The 15,406-nt window shown below is 36.7% G+C and overlaps 1 protein-coding gene across 1 annotated transcript in view; it reads left to right on the top strand.

The window, feature by feature from the left end:
* Positions 1-688: 688 nt before the first annotated feature.
* Positions 689-15,406, top strand: part of SLC25A12 (solute carrier family 25 member 12) — a 48,807-nt gene continuing 34,089 nt past the window's right edge. The window contains exons 1-4 of the mRNA XM_084265715.1: positions 689-767; positions 1,316-1,369; positions 6,719-6,861; positions 11,930-12,045. Coding sequence (XP_084121841.1) covers positions 756-767; positions 1,316-1,369; positions 6,719-6,861; positions 11,930-12,045 — 325 coding nt within the window. The 5' untranslated portion in view covers positions 689-755. The remainder of the gene's footprint in view (positions 768-1,315; positions 1,370-6,718; positions 6,862-11,929; positions 12,046-15,406) is intronic.

The following is a 15,406-nucleotide window of genomic DNA, read 5'->3' as shown; positions in this document are numbered from 1 at the left end:
GAGATTTGGATTTATTTCTTATTTTCCTACTCTGATTTGATTAGTAATAAATTAAACTGATTTCCCCACATTTAGTTGGTTTTGCCCACGACAGTAATTTGTTGCTGATCTCCTTGTCCTGTCCCAACCTGTAAGCCTTTCACAGTATTTTCTTTTCTACCCCCTGTGCAGCTGAGGGGAGTGATAGAGTGGCATCAGCAGGCACTTGCCGCCCAGTCAGCGTCAACCCACCACATGCAGGATGGTGGTGCTACCAGCAGCCCCCAGTAAGGACCCACAACAGCTGTCCTGGTACTTTTGGTGGGGTGGTTGACATGCCGTCCAAACCGCGCTGATGGGGGTAACCACCATCCCCAGCTGGGTCCGTGTGGCAGCTAACGCGGGGGGGGCGAGGGAGTAAGCAACACCGACACCACTTCTGCCCTGGGTACCGACCGAAAGCCGCCGGAGCAGAGGTAGGGGTCGCGGCCGGCTCACCCTCCGCCTTGTGACGGATCATGGGCAGCGGTGTGAGAGCGCGGCGAGACCCAGGCTGGGGCCGCGGCGGTGCTACTGGACTCCGCTGCTCTCGTGTCTGGAGACCTGCGGCGGGCGCTGCCGCCGCTGAGGGGAGCCCGCCGAGGGGAGAGGGCCGCGCCGGGCGGGGCAGGGCAGGGCGCTCATTACCACAACGCTGCGCTGAGGCGGTGGCTGTTGCGGCGGCGCGGCGGGTGGGTAGCGACGAGCGGCTCCTCCTCCTTCTCGCCGGGAGCAGCATGGCGGTCAAGGTGACTCTACCCCTCCGTCGCTTGTCGCAGGAGGAGGCGGGCGGACCCCTCTCGTCTGCCCGCGCGGGGCGGCCGGGTGGGAGGCAGGGGGAGGCGGCAGCTGCTGCCGGGGGCCAGGAGAAGCCGCCGGTGGGGCGGTGATGCGAGGCAGACCCGGGGAGGGGGTAGCGTAGCTTGCCTTGCTCTGCCTCCTGAGGCGAAGCGGCGGAGATGCGGGGGCAGGAGCCGAAGGCCCGACGGGCGCGGGGCGCCCCGGGGCGGGCGGGAACCGGCGCGCGCGGGCGGTAACGGCCGGGCCCGCCGGCCGGTAACGGCTGCTGTCGTGCGGGGCCGCGCCGCGCCTCTTCCACGCAGCTCGGAGCTTGACAGCTGTCACCGGCACCGGAGGCTGTGGAGTCCCGCAGTGAGCACGGGGGGGTCCTGTTTGAGGTTCGCCCCGTCCGTTAGATGCGGGACCCTGCGTTGCTGCCCTTACGCGTGCAGACGGCGTCTTTTATCTGTGCTGTCAGCAGCCTGGCTAGCGAAGCATTAACTTGTTGTGTTTACAGGTGCAATCGACCAAAAGAGCCGATCCTGCTGAACTACGAAATATTTTTTTGCAGGTAAAGAGCTCTGTCTGATGTTATTTGATTGATAGCCTTGTTTTATTCCCTTTTAGCAGTTTACCGTGGAATCATGCATGTGTCATGCTTGTGGGATGCTTAGAAGTTCTTTTTGCAGGCACACTGTGTTGAGAGGGCCTTTGGGCAGTGAGGAGAAGCTGCTCCTGACACAAATTGGGATTAACCATTTCCAAATGATAATCTGAAATAATTTTCTGAGGTATTTTATAATTTCTCATAAAGCAGATAATGATACTAATAACTAAGTACTGTTAGTTTTTAAATACATGTTTGCAAGATTATAAAAAACTCTTCTTCCTTGGCTGCATATTTTGTCCTTGGGGTTTATGTGTGTTCCTCTTACAGATGGGTGGATGACTGGCAGTGTTTTTAGAACTTAAAATTAATTTCTCTAGATTGATGTATTTCACAATATTATCCCTTGCAGGGGCTTAGAATTAACATACATAAATATCAACCAGAAGTTTTCTCCATTTTCCTTGGTTACAGTGAAGCACATTCTCATAGGAATAGTAAAGTTTGAATTGGGCAGATGGAGTAAGAACAGCTGTGTTTTAGGTCCATAGCCAGGCAACTGATATTTCCATCACTAAAGTACCTTCTTTTCCTTTTATTTTATTACACAGTATATTCAAGTATATTTCCTCTATGAAAAAGGAAAGAATACAAAATTAAGTATTAGAGCTATTACTGTAAATAATCAGTTATTTCTTTTTTCACTATCACTGTTTTTTTTGGTCCTACTGTATTATCTAACTGTTTCCACATATGGTAAGTAGACAGACAAACCTTTTTGCCTGAGAGGGAGAAGTTATATCCTAATCAAAGTTTGACAGATAGTTCTTTTGCATACTGAGCCACATTAGTATCATTGAATGCTAAAACATAGAATGTTGGAATCTAACTGTGAAAGCACAGCATTAAGTTTTTAGTAAAATTCTTCTATCACAGGTTCAGTTATTGTCAACATGACGTTTAGCTTTTGTAGGTAAGGAATACAGTAGAGTATGTTAATAAAATAAGCAACATGAAATTAGATTTTTTTAAATACAAATACCAAGGTGTGGTGTTTTGGAACATCGTAGAACTCTCTTCCAACTTTTGCAAGACACTTCACAAAAAAAGTGACATTGTGTCTCAAAATTCTCTATTCAGCTTGGAAATGTGGACTTCTTGTGATGCTTGACTTCAACCAGTAGAAATGCTTTCTTCGAACAATGTACCTTACTTCCAGAAGTCCTTGGTTGTGGTCATGTAGGGGAAACTGGAGAGGAAGAACATTGTACAACTGGATCTTGAAACTGTCTCTCTTGCCATGCATGTTTTATTGACCTAAAAATCAGTTTGATTTTAAAACAGCTTTTTGGTGTTTTCCATGTCTACCTTATCTTCAAAGAAGCATGCAAATTAACATGTAGATTGTTTAGTGCTCTGAGGAATGAAAAACACAGAAGCTCTCCTATCTCTTGAGTATCTGAGATTTGCAGTAAATAAACCCCCAAACAATGCATATACCTCTGGCAGAGAAAGAGAGTTTATATTTCTGTTGGGTTAGAATTAATTATAATTCAATTTGAAATTGTGGGGTTTTGTTTGATAGATAGCAACCAAACTTTTTCTTTTAATAGGGAACTTACTCTTTCCAAGACCAAGTTGTAGAGAGTCTTGTTCTGACATAATGCTAGAGTTGTGCAGATCAGGGGTCAGATAAGTTGTGCTCTTTGCAGAGGGTGCTGGCCTGTTCTGTGAGCTTCAGCTAAAGGGCGTGCATTCCTTCCTAAATTTGGCTTCCCTTGGAAACAGGCACAAGGGAAGATGTGCACTCTAGGCCTCTTCGTCATCCACCTTATTCATAGAGAGTGTGCTTAAATTTCTTTCTGTTCGTGTGTATCTTCTAATGTGATAGATGTCCTCTGTCCATCCAGTTTACGTTGTATTTTAATGGATGCCTGATAACACATCTTTCTCTCAGAGTTTCTAAAGCTTTCTTTGTATTTATTTTTATTATTTTGAACTGTTAAATATTTTAACTTTGACTTGTATTAAAATATGTGATATTATTTGTATGTAAACCTGTGACTATGAAATGCAGCCTTTGAAACTTCATGTTTGTATGCCATCAAATAAGTTACTTCTCAGGTGTTTGCTAACCACTGAGTTCAGTAACAGCCATAAAAGAACAAAGTAGAAATTCACTGAGGGATAAGAGAGTCACGTAGAACAACAGTTACTAGATTTCTTAGTAAGACTTCATTCTTTTTCTTATGCAACACACAGTCAGACCTCAGTGAATATGACTGAATTATTCCCTGCCCGCTGAAGGCAATTGGAACCTGTTTCAGCAAGGTAGAGAAGGAAACAAAACCAATTTTCCAATTTTAATACAACAATCTCCATGCCCCCCTGCCCTTGGTAAAATCTTCTTGAGTCTCTTGCTCATAGCTTAGCTTAACTGAAAAAAAAGTGTTAAGAGGGCCCACAGGTCTCTTGTTTCAGAAATTACTTCTCCTCTGCCCAGATAAAATAATTGGGATAGAAGACCCCCTTAAATTGAAAACCAACTGATTTTTCAAAGAAAACATTATTTGTGAAAGTGTGGTGATACCTAACACTATATTGTACAAGTGGAGTTTTTGTGTGTTTGTGTTATATGATGTTTAAAAAGAAGTCTCTTGCAAATTCATCAAGTGCTTACCTGAGATGGTCTATACGTGTATAGTAAGATTTTTGTGCTATGGAGTGATAATTGGAGCCTGAGGAAAATAGAGATTCAATCAGTGTGTTATGTTTTATATGCAAATGAAGATATAATTTACAATTCCTTGTTTTGTGCTATAAAGCTGTATGGTGAAAAGGTAACTTGAGGACACATGCATGCCAAAAGGCAATAGCCTGGCTGCTTTTTACCAGGGCTTAATTTATTGGCTGTCTGCCAAGCTCTTTCAAAATACCATGACCTTCTCATATGGAGCACAATCTATCTGACAGTTAATTATTTTTGTCTCAAAATTTTTTAACAAAACTTCCCACACACAGCTTTTTCTTGTAAAGACAATTTGCTATTTGTAGTAAATTCAGATAAATCGGTATCTGAAGGAAAACAGATGATGATGATGGTTAGATTTTGACTCTTTCATACAGACTCATACAGTTGGATTCTGTTATTCTTGAAGATATGCTCAATACTCTGCATGGTGGATGGTTCATCATAACATTTTCTTTGGATTGTATGTCTGCAGCAGAATCGTGCGCTGTAATTCATTTTTTAGTCACTTAGGTATCCAACTGCGAAGACACCCTTTCTGAATTGATTCAATGAAGCCACAGTTTCATTATATTGAAACGTTGGCAGTAGTGCAGAATTAAAGGATTCCTGTCCACTGCTTTGTGTTCCTATTTTTGTGGAAATAATCTATTTTAATTCGGGATTAGTTTAGTAGTCTGGTTTACGGTGCAGTCTTGCAAATGGCTGTTATCATAGCTATAGGATGGAAGAGGAAGAGGTGATGAAGTGATGTGAAGGGCTGGTATGGTGGAAGAAATACAGGAGTTGCTTTAGCAGGCATCGATGCTGATGCAAGCTCCTTCACACTAAAACACTGCCCTGATAGAATTGGTTGGGTTGCATACAACCAAAACAAACACATGATGTGTGAATGATCCCTGTTACCCTAATGGAGCATTACACCTTAACAGGTTATGTGTGTAGGTCTTAGTATTCTAATTCCTGTGGGTCTCTGGCAGAGTAGGGTCCCTCTGTGTTACTCTTTCACATAAAGCTGTGTCAGCTGTGTCAAGATACTGCAGTATATAGTGGAAAAGTTAAAAATGCCAGATAAGGCTGTTAATTGAAGTTTGAATTCTCTAGCATAGATGTTGCACTATAGGCCTTGGGGTCATTGCCATTTCTTTTTCTGCAGAGAACACATATGTAGGCAGCTTTTAATGACGAGAAGCTAGAAAGGTAAATTACATTTTAACAAATGAATTAAAACACACTACTTTTATTGCAAATCAGAATTCTAATTAAACAGCTCTGTAATGTTGTAACTTTGCTTTCTCAGATTGAATACAGTTCTATGTATAGTTTTGAAGGTCTGCATCTAAGTCATCCTGTGTGCAAGTAGACTGTGCAGTAGAGAGTAAACAGAAGAGGTGGATCTTAAACTACTAAATAGGCTTGCTTACAGGTTTTTTGAGGAAAAAATGCTGAGAAACAAACTTGGTCATCAAACTGGGTCAGGTCACAGTAGCTTATGGAACTAGAAATCTTTTTTGATCTACTTTCTTGTGTTCCAGGTTGCAAGCATATTTTAACTTTGCAATCTGAAAAATTAGGTTTTATTTATAAGATTACTGTCAGGTCATGAATAAACTACAAGAAATCTTTCCTGCAACTGTACTGCCATCTTGAAACAAGAACTGAGGGGTATGAACTTCCATCATACATTTCCTTTTTATTCATCACTTGCCGTGCTTTCAACTCCGACCGCTTCACGTTCTCGGTTTATGTTTAGTATTACACAGTAACTGGACAGCTGAGGGTGTGGAATCTACTTTATGCTTTTAATTTCAAGTTGACCCACAGATAAGAACCAGTGATTAATGATTTGAAACAGAAAAGTAATCTGTAAGAATACTGATACAGACATGTGATAGTTGTCTTGGTGTACAAGTTTTTTTTTTATTTTTACTGAAATTATATAATTCTAAAATTTCCCAGTGGTTTTTATTTGATAATTCATTGTTAATAAAACTAAAAGTAAAATATTTCAGTTGATGTAAATACTTTGTGTGTCAATTTTTACTGAAATGAAATATGTCCAAATCATTAGTTTCAGGATAAAAAATAATCTGAAGTTACTTTTCACAAAAAGAGAAAATAAACGATACATATTTTCCAAACTAACTATAGGAATGATCAGGAAGAATTACTCAGAAGGTACCTGCTGCTAGAAGTTTTAAGAAAATTTGTGTGTCATGTTTTCACAGTGTAGCTGCAGTTAGAAAGCTTACAGCATAGCTGCAGTTTTATAAATTTGTGCAATTACTTTACAGTTTTCTGAAAATAGGTAATTGTCTTTTTATTGGAAGACATTGGTCGTTATGTGAACACACCTGCTCTACTGGGATAATCTGTTGTGGTAAGCAACCAGTGCAATGATGTTATTAGTTTAATCAAGCCCTTTAGTATCAGAGCAGTTATGTGCAGACAGTTGTGCACCATCTTAAGTGATAGGATAGATACTAATTTGGTAATCACTGATAATTAGCATCTAAATGTATTCTTTTTTGTTTGTGTGATTTTATTTTGTATTATCACTCTAGTATGCCAGTGTTGAGAAAGATGGTGAGCATTACATGACCCCTGAAGATTTTGTGCAGAAGTACCTTGGACTTTATACAGATCCACGTTACAATCCTAAAACAGTGCAGCTGTTGGCTGGAGTGGCAGATCAAACAAAGGATGGGTGAGAATTTTGCTTTCCATTAGAAGCTTGTAATGCATAGGACTCAGTGATCTCAAAGGTCTTTTCCAATCTAGTGATTCTGTGTGATGCATGAGTTTGATAGTTCCATCTTCTAAAATACATTATTGACTTTATTATACTTCAGGCTCATTTAGATTATAAGTTTTTTTCTCAATTACAATAGACTATAAATTTGTGGAAATTGGGGGGAAAAATGTGTTTAACATGCATTTTAAAAATTAAGATTTGTTTTAATGGAGTTCTAACAAATGCAGAGAAAGTTGAACTGTAAGTAGGTTTAACATAGTGTGATTGCCTTGGAAAAATTCTTTTCTGTATACTCATGTCCGTGATTAGAAACTATATATGGTCTTTAGTACCTGTAATTAAACATGGAAATATGGAAAAGCTGTTTTACTTCTGTAGTGTGCAATTCAAGTCAAACCATGGAGGTCTTTTTTTAAAGACCTGGCTTCTAGGAAACAGAAATGCTAATGGCTCTATGAAGGGTGAGGATGTTTGTCTCATCAAGATAAGGTCAAGCTACATAAACCTTTTCCAACTCTGCTTACAGATTATATTACTTGCTTTTACACTGTTCTCTGAAATTAATTTACCAAATGTTCACTGAGATAGTACCCTCAAACCCACTCATCTTCAAACTCAATTCTCATTTTGGCCTTGGACTGTAGTAGGAAGCGTTGTTAAAGTATAATGAGAAGGTTAAGATGGATCAGACAACAGGTCAAGTATGCAGAAAGGACTGAGTATTTTGTAGAGAAGACAGAAAAAGTTGCTGTTAAGTTATTACACAATATGTTTGTAAATATATAGATAAAACTTACTTTAAATGGAAAGTCCTTGGATTTGTGACTCTCAATCTTCAAAGTCGCTTAAAACCTTTTGTTTTCATATGTTCTGCTTTAGAATTTTTGTTAGTTGGCATAGTATCCCGAGCTCCTTGCACAGTGTTTGTACTTTACAAATGAAATTGTGTATGATGTATACATTTTACACTAAATAGCAAATGTAGGGTCTCCTGGTTGATGTAGTGTTACATGACATTTTTTTAATAAAGCTGCAGCATTTTGAAAATACATTAGATGTATACCCACGTTTGGTAAATAACTTGTCTCTCTGCAATACACAGCTGCAGTTTGTTGCATTTTATGGATTGAAAAAGCTATTTTGTATCTATCTGTTGAAATAATAGTCTAATTGATGACTAGTAAACCAAGATGTTGAATAATCTTGTTTCTCTGAAAGCTGTTGGTTATCTTTTACGGTGTGCATTTCTTCAGAAAATGTCTTATAAAGGATCTTTTTTATAGTAAGAAATCAATAAATTGTTTTATTGCTACAGCAGAGCTTTACATTGAGGCACCAGTTTTTTGTTGCTTTCCCTGTGAATGTAAGGTTTTGTTGTGTTGTTTTTTGTTTTTTAAATGTGGGTAATATTTGAAGTGAGATAATCAAATAATGGTAAATGTGCTTTATCTGCTTCTGTGTGGGAACAGTAGGAGTGGGAATTATTACCAAATGGTCTACAGTGCAAAGTGTGTGGCTGTCTGAATACTTGTCTGAAATGTTTTTCTAAATGCTGAAATGTGTTTTTGTCTCTAATCTGTATTTAATGTGACGTTTTTGTTACACTCCCATCATCATCATCAGTTAATTTATTTACTTTTACATGCTCATTCTTCATTTGTAGTGAGCTGTAATATATCAAAATCCATACTCTAATAATTATATCACCTGCATAGAGAGTTTAATCTGTAGCATGAATAATTATTGTAATCTTCAACTGAATTCCAGATCGCATTACATCTTTCCAAAGACTTAAAGTTACTTTATGAAGTCCAAGGAAGTATCAGCAGTCCTATTACCATACATTTGTAAAGTAAGTGACCGCCCAATGTCACACAGCAAGTCTTTGAGAAGCTTTGGGTTCAGTTACAAAACTTCATTCCTGTATCTGCTATCAAATTCTCTTAGCCTTGCTTGCCCTTCAGATAAATACTGAAAGTACTATTCGTAATAACTTGTTAATACTTCTAAATCTCATGTAGGTTTAAATTTGTCACTTCAGAAAAAAAGTACATTTTGGAATTGGCTGGCTGTAAGCAATTTCTTTTTTACTTTCTTTTTTTCTTTTTTTCTGATGGTAACTTGATCCTTACTTAACTGTTCCACAGTACTGTATTGCCTACTCCAATTACTGTGGTACAAGACTGGATTGCTTTAGAGGAACTCTGTAAGGTAGTTCTTAGAACAGCTCTTCACTTTCACAGTGTTTATTTCTTATTGTTACAATTGCATTTTCTGAGAAATAAATGTGATCAGGTCTAAATTAGAATTTGGCCTAAGGACCCTTGTCTGCTGTCTAATGCAGTGGAATTTCACTGAAGCTGTAAGCATTTCTACATCTTCAGACAACAGGAACCAGTTTTGAGATGAAGATAAATATTCTCTCTGAATAATATATATGTGTGTCAAACCCACCCTCCCAATTACATAAATCAGTTACATTTGGTAGGTACTGCAGTTTTAAAATCAAAATCTCCCTTCATACCTTCAACATTTCACAGTAGTCATTCAAAAAAAAAATCTTCATTTTAGTTGCTTGTTTCTGGGTAATGTTTTTATATGCATGCCATTCTTAAAATTTGGGAATGTGTTCTTAAGTGAAGACCCGAAGAAAGAGTTGCTGTTTCACATAATGAGGAGTCACAGCAGAGCTATATATGTAACGACTAAAAGCTGTGCTGTGTGGGGGGAAAAAAGTTGTTGTAAGGAGAAAGGAAAGAGAGAGAAAATTGTAAATACTTGCTTTGTGTGCTTCTGAAGGGTAACACTACAGAAGAAATAAGGGGAAATTTTTTGAAATGTTACAGATAAAATGAAAGGTGAGTAATTTGATATTGTTATGGTCTCTGTAATGCAGTGGGTTCACTGAATGATACTTGAGGAGTGATTGGGTGGGAAGCTTCATTATTCTGTTTAATCCAGCTCCTGTTATCTCCGCCCTAATGGATAACAGAGGACCACAGGGGATATCCCTGCTATAGTCACTGTGAGTTGAATGTATGGAAAGGAAATTTGAATATGTCTGTCTCCTTTTGCTGTAGGCACTGTAAAAGTGAAACCTCTGAAGACGGCTTCTTTCAGGTTCAGGCTTCAACAAATGCATTCTACAGAGATCGTCACTTGATTCTGTCAGTTAGAAAGCTTCCCTATTAGGAATTCATTTGTATGTCAGGTTTCTGCTTGTATGTGAGGTGTATTTTGAAATTATTTTGAAGGATATTCTGTTTCTCTGATGCTAAACCCTTAGTTATTAAGATTATCCTTTGGATTAAATTGACTTTGCATCTGAAGAACCATTCCCTTGTCTTTGATGTTGTTCTGGTGTGACAAATGAATATAATCATTCTGTATTTGACATATTTTAATTCCTTTCAAAATTATTACATTCTTTCTGTATTTTCCATACAATTCATATATACAAGAATGTTAACATGTATGCTTATTTAAAATATCTCAATTCTGCTTTGCATGTATTTTTGACAGAAAAAGACTAGATAAACTAACGAATAGTGTGGCCTGATTTTTCTTTTCCTCTAAGGAACAGAATTTATACTTTGCTTTTAAGCAGTATTGTGTGAAGTAATTTTTAGGACCTAATGATCTCTTATGAAGAGTACTAAATTCAGATTAATTATGTACGTTTTCTAGGAAAATGTACCAACTACAGTGATATTGTATGTTGTAATAGCATCCATTGAAATAGTAATTTTTTTAAAATGAAAAAAATGTAATTAAAACTCTTATTTCCATTGATAATTTTTGATGCTAAAATAGATACCTAATCATTTATTTCTATAAACTGAACTCAGGAACTTGTAACTGGATTAAATATTCTAAATCCCCGATTTTTACAGGGATGAAGACACATCTATAGTGTTAATAAACCAAGTTTGTTGTTAAAACTGAAGGTTTTTGCTTGCAGTATTCTGGACAGCCCATAGTATATGACAACTCTAAATATCATTATGGATATGTGGTTTTGTTCCTGTGTCAACATTATTCTTTACCTTCTCCTGGCTTAGGGGTTACCTTTCTTAAATAAAGCATGAGGATCCTTTCTGAATGTTTTTCCTGTTAGTCAGAATAAGCTGAGTTCTTCTAGAAAAGTTATGTATGATAATCCTAATTAATTAGCTGTGCATACATTCAAATCTGAGGTTTATGTGTTGAACACAAGGCCTTGGATTTCTATGCAGCATTCCAGAGATGTTGTGGGAACTGTAGCCAGAGATACTGCTGCTTCCTTGACTTGCACGGGAACAGCTTTCCTAATGCTTCCCGAGTTGCATTTTTCTGTATGGTAACTGTCTTGCATGCACAGCTCAGAACCTTGTCATCTGCTGTTGCACTCAAATCCTTCCCTGCCTTGGTCACATGTAAGTCCTTATGTCAAATGTTCTTACAGTTTCTGTCTTTCTTGTCCTCAAGTATATGACTTTACAGTTCATGTTATATTTGAAGTGTAATATTTTTCTCTATATAAATAGTACAGTATACTTTTTAATGAACCTGTTTTTTATGAATGTTTTATATAGTTTTAAGAAAATACATATATTTTATACTACACTTGCATTAAACTTTTCTCTCAGTAGAAATACATATATAAATTAGTATTGTAATGACAGCCCTGTAAATTTAATGGTGGTAGAATTTCTGTTTGTTCTTTTATGTCTTAGTTTTTAAGTGCTGTCTACTTAGATTTGTAATTAAAAGGTAATAAAGTGTAGATATTTACTAGGAATTGTTTATATTTTGTTGTTTGATATGAAGAATTTGGTCCTTTTGTAGAGGAAGAAACTGAGTTGCATAAAGTTTAAGTAACTACTTAAATGTAACATACTTTTCTGTAGAGTTTTAACTTTTTATATTGGAATTTAATTTTAATAATTGGATCATAGTTTTCTAGAGCATCAAACACAATGTCATTGGTATTGTGAAATTTCTTTTAAAATCTTTATAACTTTTATATTTTCCTTTGTAGGTTGATTTCCTATCAAGAATTTTTGGCATTTGAGTCTGTTTTGTGTACTCCAGATGCAATATTCATTGTTGCTTTTCAGTTATTTGACAAGAGTGGCAATGGAGAAGTAACATTTGGTAAGAATATCTAAAGAAAAAAAAAAGTAATTATAATACTATAGGTTGTAATAATGGTTCATCACTGTTGGTGCATAGAAGTACGTATCATGCAGTACTGTATGTATTCCTAAGAGTTTGCATAAGTGAAACACTTCTTTTTCTTTCAAGTGATAAAAGTTTAAGAAGTACACAGAAACATATTTTGCTTTGGCTTGAGTCAAATTTTTTCGTGTTCCTGACGTAGTTAATACAGTCCTGTTTTGTTTAGTGTCATCTTAAGTAAAATTCTGTGTCATGGGCTTTGAACTCCTTCAGCGATGAGGAGTTTTTCAAGTATGTTCTGGATCTCCTAATATCTTTGAAGAATTGTCATTCTATACTGTAACAGCTCAATTTAGAAATGAAGGTGGTCTAATTTTTTTAGTTTCTAATTTAGTGTTCCTTTTCTTGAGGAGCAAATCTTACTTAGCGTGTAACTTCCAACTAGGTCATATATCTCAAAAATTAGGAAGAAAATAGAGCCTTTAATTTTTCTACTTTTTTGTTTATTCCTAATCACATGAATTAGGAATTAGACAAAATTCTTTAGGTTAACTGTAATACTTTATGGTATTGCTCAATAGCTGTTATTAACCTTGCCATTTAAGGAAGACTAAGTGGTGGTTGGGGCTTTTTTAAACTTCATATGTTAATGGAAATTAGATAAATCAATGCTAAGAATTTTAATAAAATGGAATGAGAATAAAATGTTATTTCTATCCAAAAGAATAAAGCTCTTAATAAAGAAAATGCAAACTGTGCTTGGATTTGTAGCCACTTGCTGTTTGTACTATTTTATTCTTATGAAAATTGTTGCAACGTGTTGAAAAAAATATGCAGGGGTCTTTTTATGGAAACAAACTGCTTGACTTAGGTCTGTTAAATTGCATTAACTGAAGGGTCAAATACTAAGCTATTTGGATACACAACATCTTGGAAAGAAAATCTTTTAGAACTTAAGAAAGGTGAATTCAGTAAATGTAGTCATTAGGAAATAGACAAACCACTACAATCAGTGTGATCATGTTAATGATGGTATATCTAATAATCTCAAAAAATGGGGACATGCACTTTGTAGCTCTCATGAACACACTTGAAATAGCTGGTTAGATAAATGAACAAAAACTAATTTCAGATTGGGTACAGATTCCTCAATCAGATTGAGGATTGTTATTTCTAGGAGTACATCATTATATTAAAGGCTAAAAGAACAACACAAACGAGAAACTGTAAAAAGGAAAATTGCATAGATTTTTCCATATTTTTATTGATGCTTTTTTTTTAATAAGGCTGATGAATCTTGAGTAGGAAGCTCTTCTGGGAATTCAAAACTTACTATTGTTTTCTTGGTTTTACAAAAATATATTGCTATTATTACTATATTCAATGCTATGTTGTAACATGTAAATAGTAAATATTTTTGTGCTACAGTTACCACATTTAATGTTGGTTTTTGCTTTTCGTTTCTTATTTTTAACATGGGCTACTTATTTTTACTTCACAGTTATATACAAATGAATGCATGTGGCAGAAATGTGAAGGGTATGTGACGTGGTCAGAATTTGGTAACTCTACAGCCAGTTTCCAAGTCAGTCTTGCGGCCCAGAGAGGCTGGTGTATAAATGAGTCCTGGCGCTCTGTCATTTTCACACTACAGAAACAGGCACAGAGTTTGCTTTCATGTGAAAACAGGAGAATATATAAAATTAGGTCTTAAAGTTGAAAGTACCACTAAATAGCTAGGAATATACTGAAATTGAGTTAATTTAGCCCATTAGTGTCACTATTGCTATCAGATGAATTAAGTGTCTTCTATGACTGTGTAAAGGATCCAGTCCATAGACAAACGATGTTGGTTATGAGAGCAAACATGAGTGAAGATTTTTCTAGCTCAGATGCAGTGCTATGTGAATGTCACTGCATTGATTCTAAAGCTAAATCAAGCCAGCAAGTCTTGCCAGAAGTGACATGGATTTATTGAGGTTTTTTCTGCACTGGGCATCTGGAACAAGGGATGGAAATGCTGGAATGGAATGCAGAATCAACTTGGGTCTGTTAGGCCAGTAACTTGAACCGAACACTGGCCCTGCTGGATGTGAGATAATGTCTCAAAATCATTTGGGTATGACTGTTAAGCATTAAAAAAAAAAATCCAAGAAAATTTTCAGTTATTTGGAAAAAGTTATACTTGATTTTTAGAGCTGGCTCTGTAGTTGAAAGCAAGTTGCTCCATTCAGGTTCACAGTTGCTTTTTAGGATTTATTTACTGTCATGGACTTCGACCATACTTGAGCACTCTAGCTTCTTGTCATCCTTGTGAGCCTCAGTCTGCTTTCTCTTCAAAATTTAGCTTTCTCTGATGAGGAAATTATTAAATTGTATTACATGAGAACCTGTGTGTTACAAGTTGAGAAATGGAAGAGGATGAAGAGTTTATGGTTCTTTAGAAACTTTTTGGTAGAAATACTTGTTTTGCTATGCTAATCAAGGCCTTTGTAGAGTATCATGCACTAATTGGGATTGTTGAAACAGGAACCCTGTGACTTTATTATCATTTATTTTCTTACTGCTTTAGGATATTTTTTCCAAGAGTTTTGGACATCCAGAAATTGCGTATGAATGATGTGTAGATGTGCAGATAGTATGTTACAATATTTGTATAGGAGGTCCATTGCAAGAATATGAAATTGGACCTACTTTGTATTAGCAAACTATACAGCATGCTCAGTACTCTCTACATGTTTCAGCTGCACCAGACTTGCTGTCAGCTTGATGAATAAAAAGGAATAAAATTACTATTTTAATCACCCATTGATAAAAGTGGCCGTAGGGTGTAGTGTAAATGACTTTTTTCCATGGAGAAATAGAAAACATTTTTTTTCCTGATCAAATGCTTGTACTTCTTCATAAGTTATTTTTAGGTGTGTATTTGATAAAAAATGTGTGGCTGAGAGCCCTTACAATATAGCTTTAAACATAAAATATTTAAAAGATAATGGCTAAAACTGATAAAGAGAAGTGTTTCCCCCCAGTTGTCTTTGTTACAGGTTTCTGTCTGTAGTCAGAGAAGACTGATAACCTAGCTTTTTTGATCAGGGGATGTAATTGACTAAAGCTACTTAATTAACATCGGTGAAATATTTAAAAATGCTCCATAAAATTAATGCTTTTGTACTAAGGAAACCTCTTTTTATTGCTGTTCTGTGGAGGTCTTTTGTCCTGAATTCGCTTCAAAGCAAACCTGAATATCAAATAGGCTCAAGGTATTTGGTTTACTTCATTGTTGAAGTAGATAATCATGAAGTCTGTGGTTATCATTGAAACTTCTCTCAAAAATAGG

Source organism: Gallinula chloropus, assembly GCF_964237585.1.
Source record: "Gallinula chloropus genome assembly, chromosome: 5".
NCBI classification, from domain to species: domain Eukaryota; kingdom Metazoa; phylum Chordata; class Aves; order Gruiformes; family Rallidae; genus Gallinula; species Gallinula chloropus.
The sequence above is the reverse complement of the archived record's forward strand: the minus strand, read 5'-3'. Positions and strand labels throughout refer to the sequence as shown.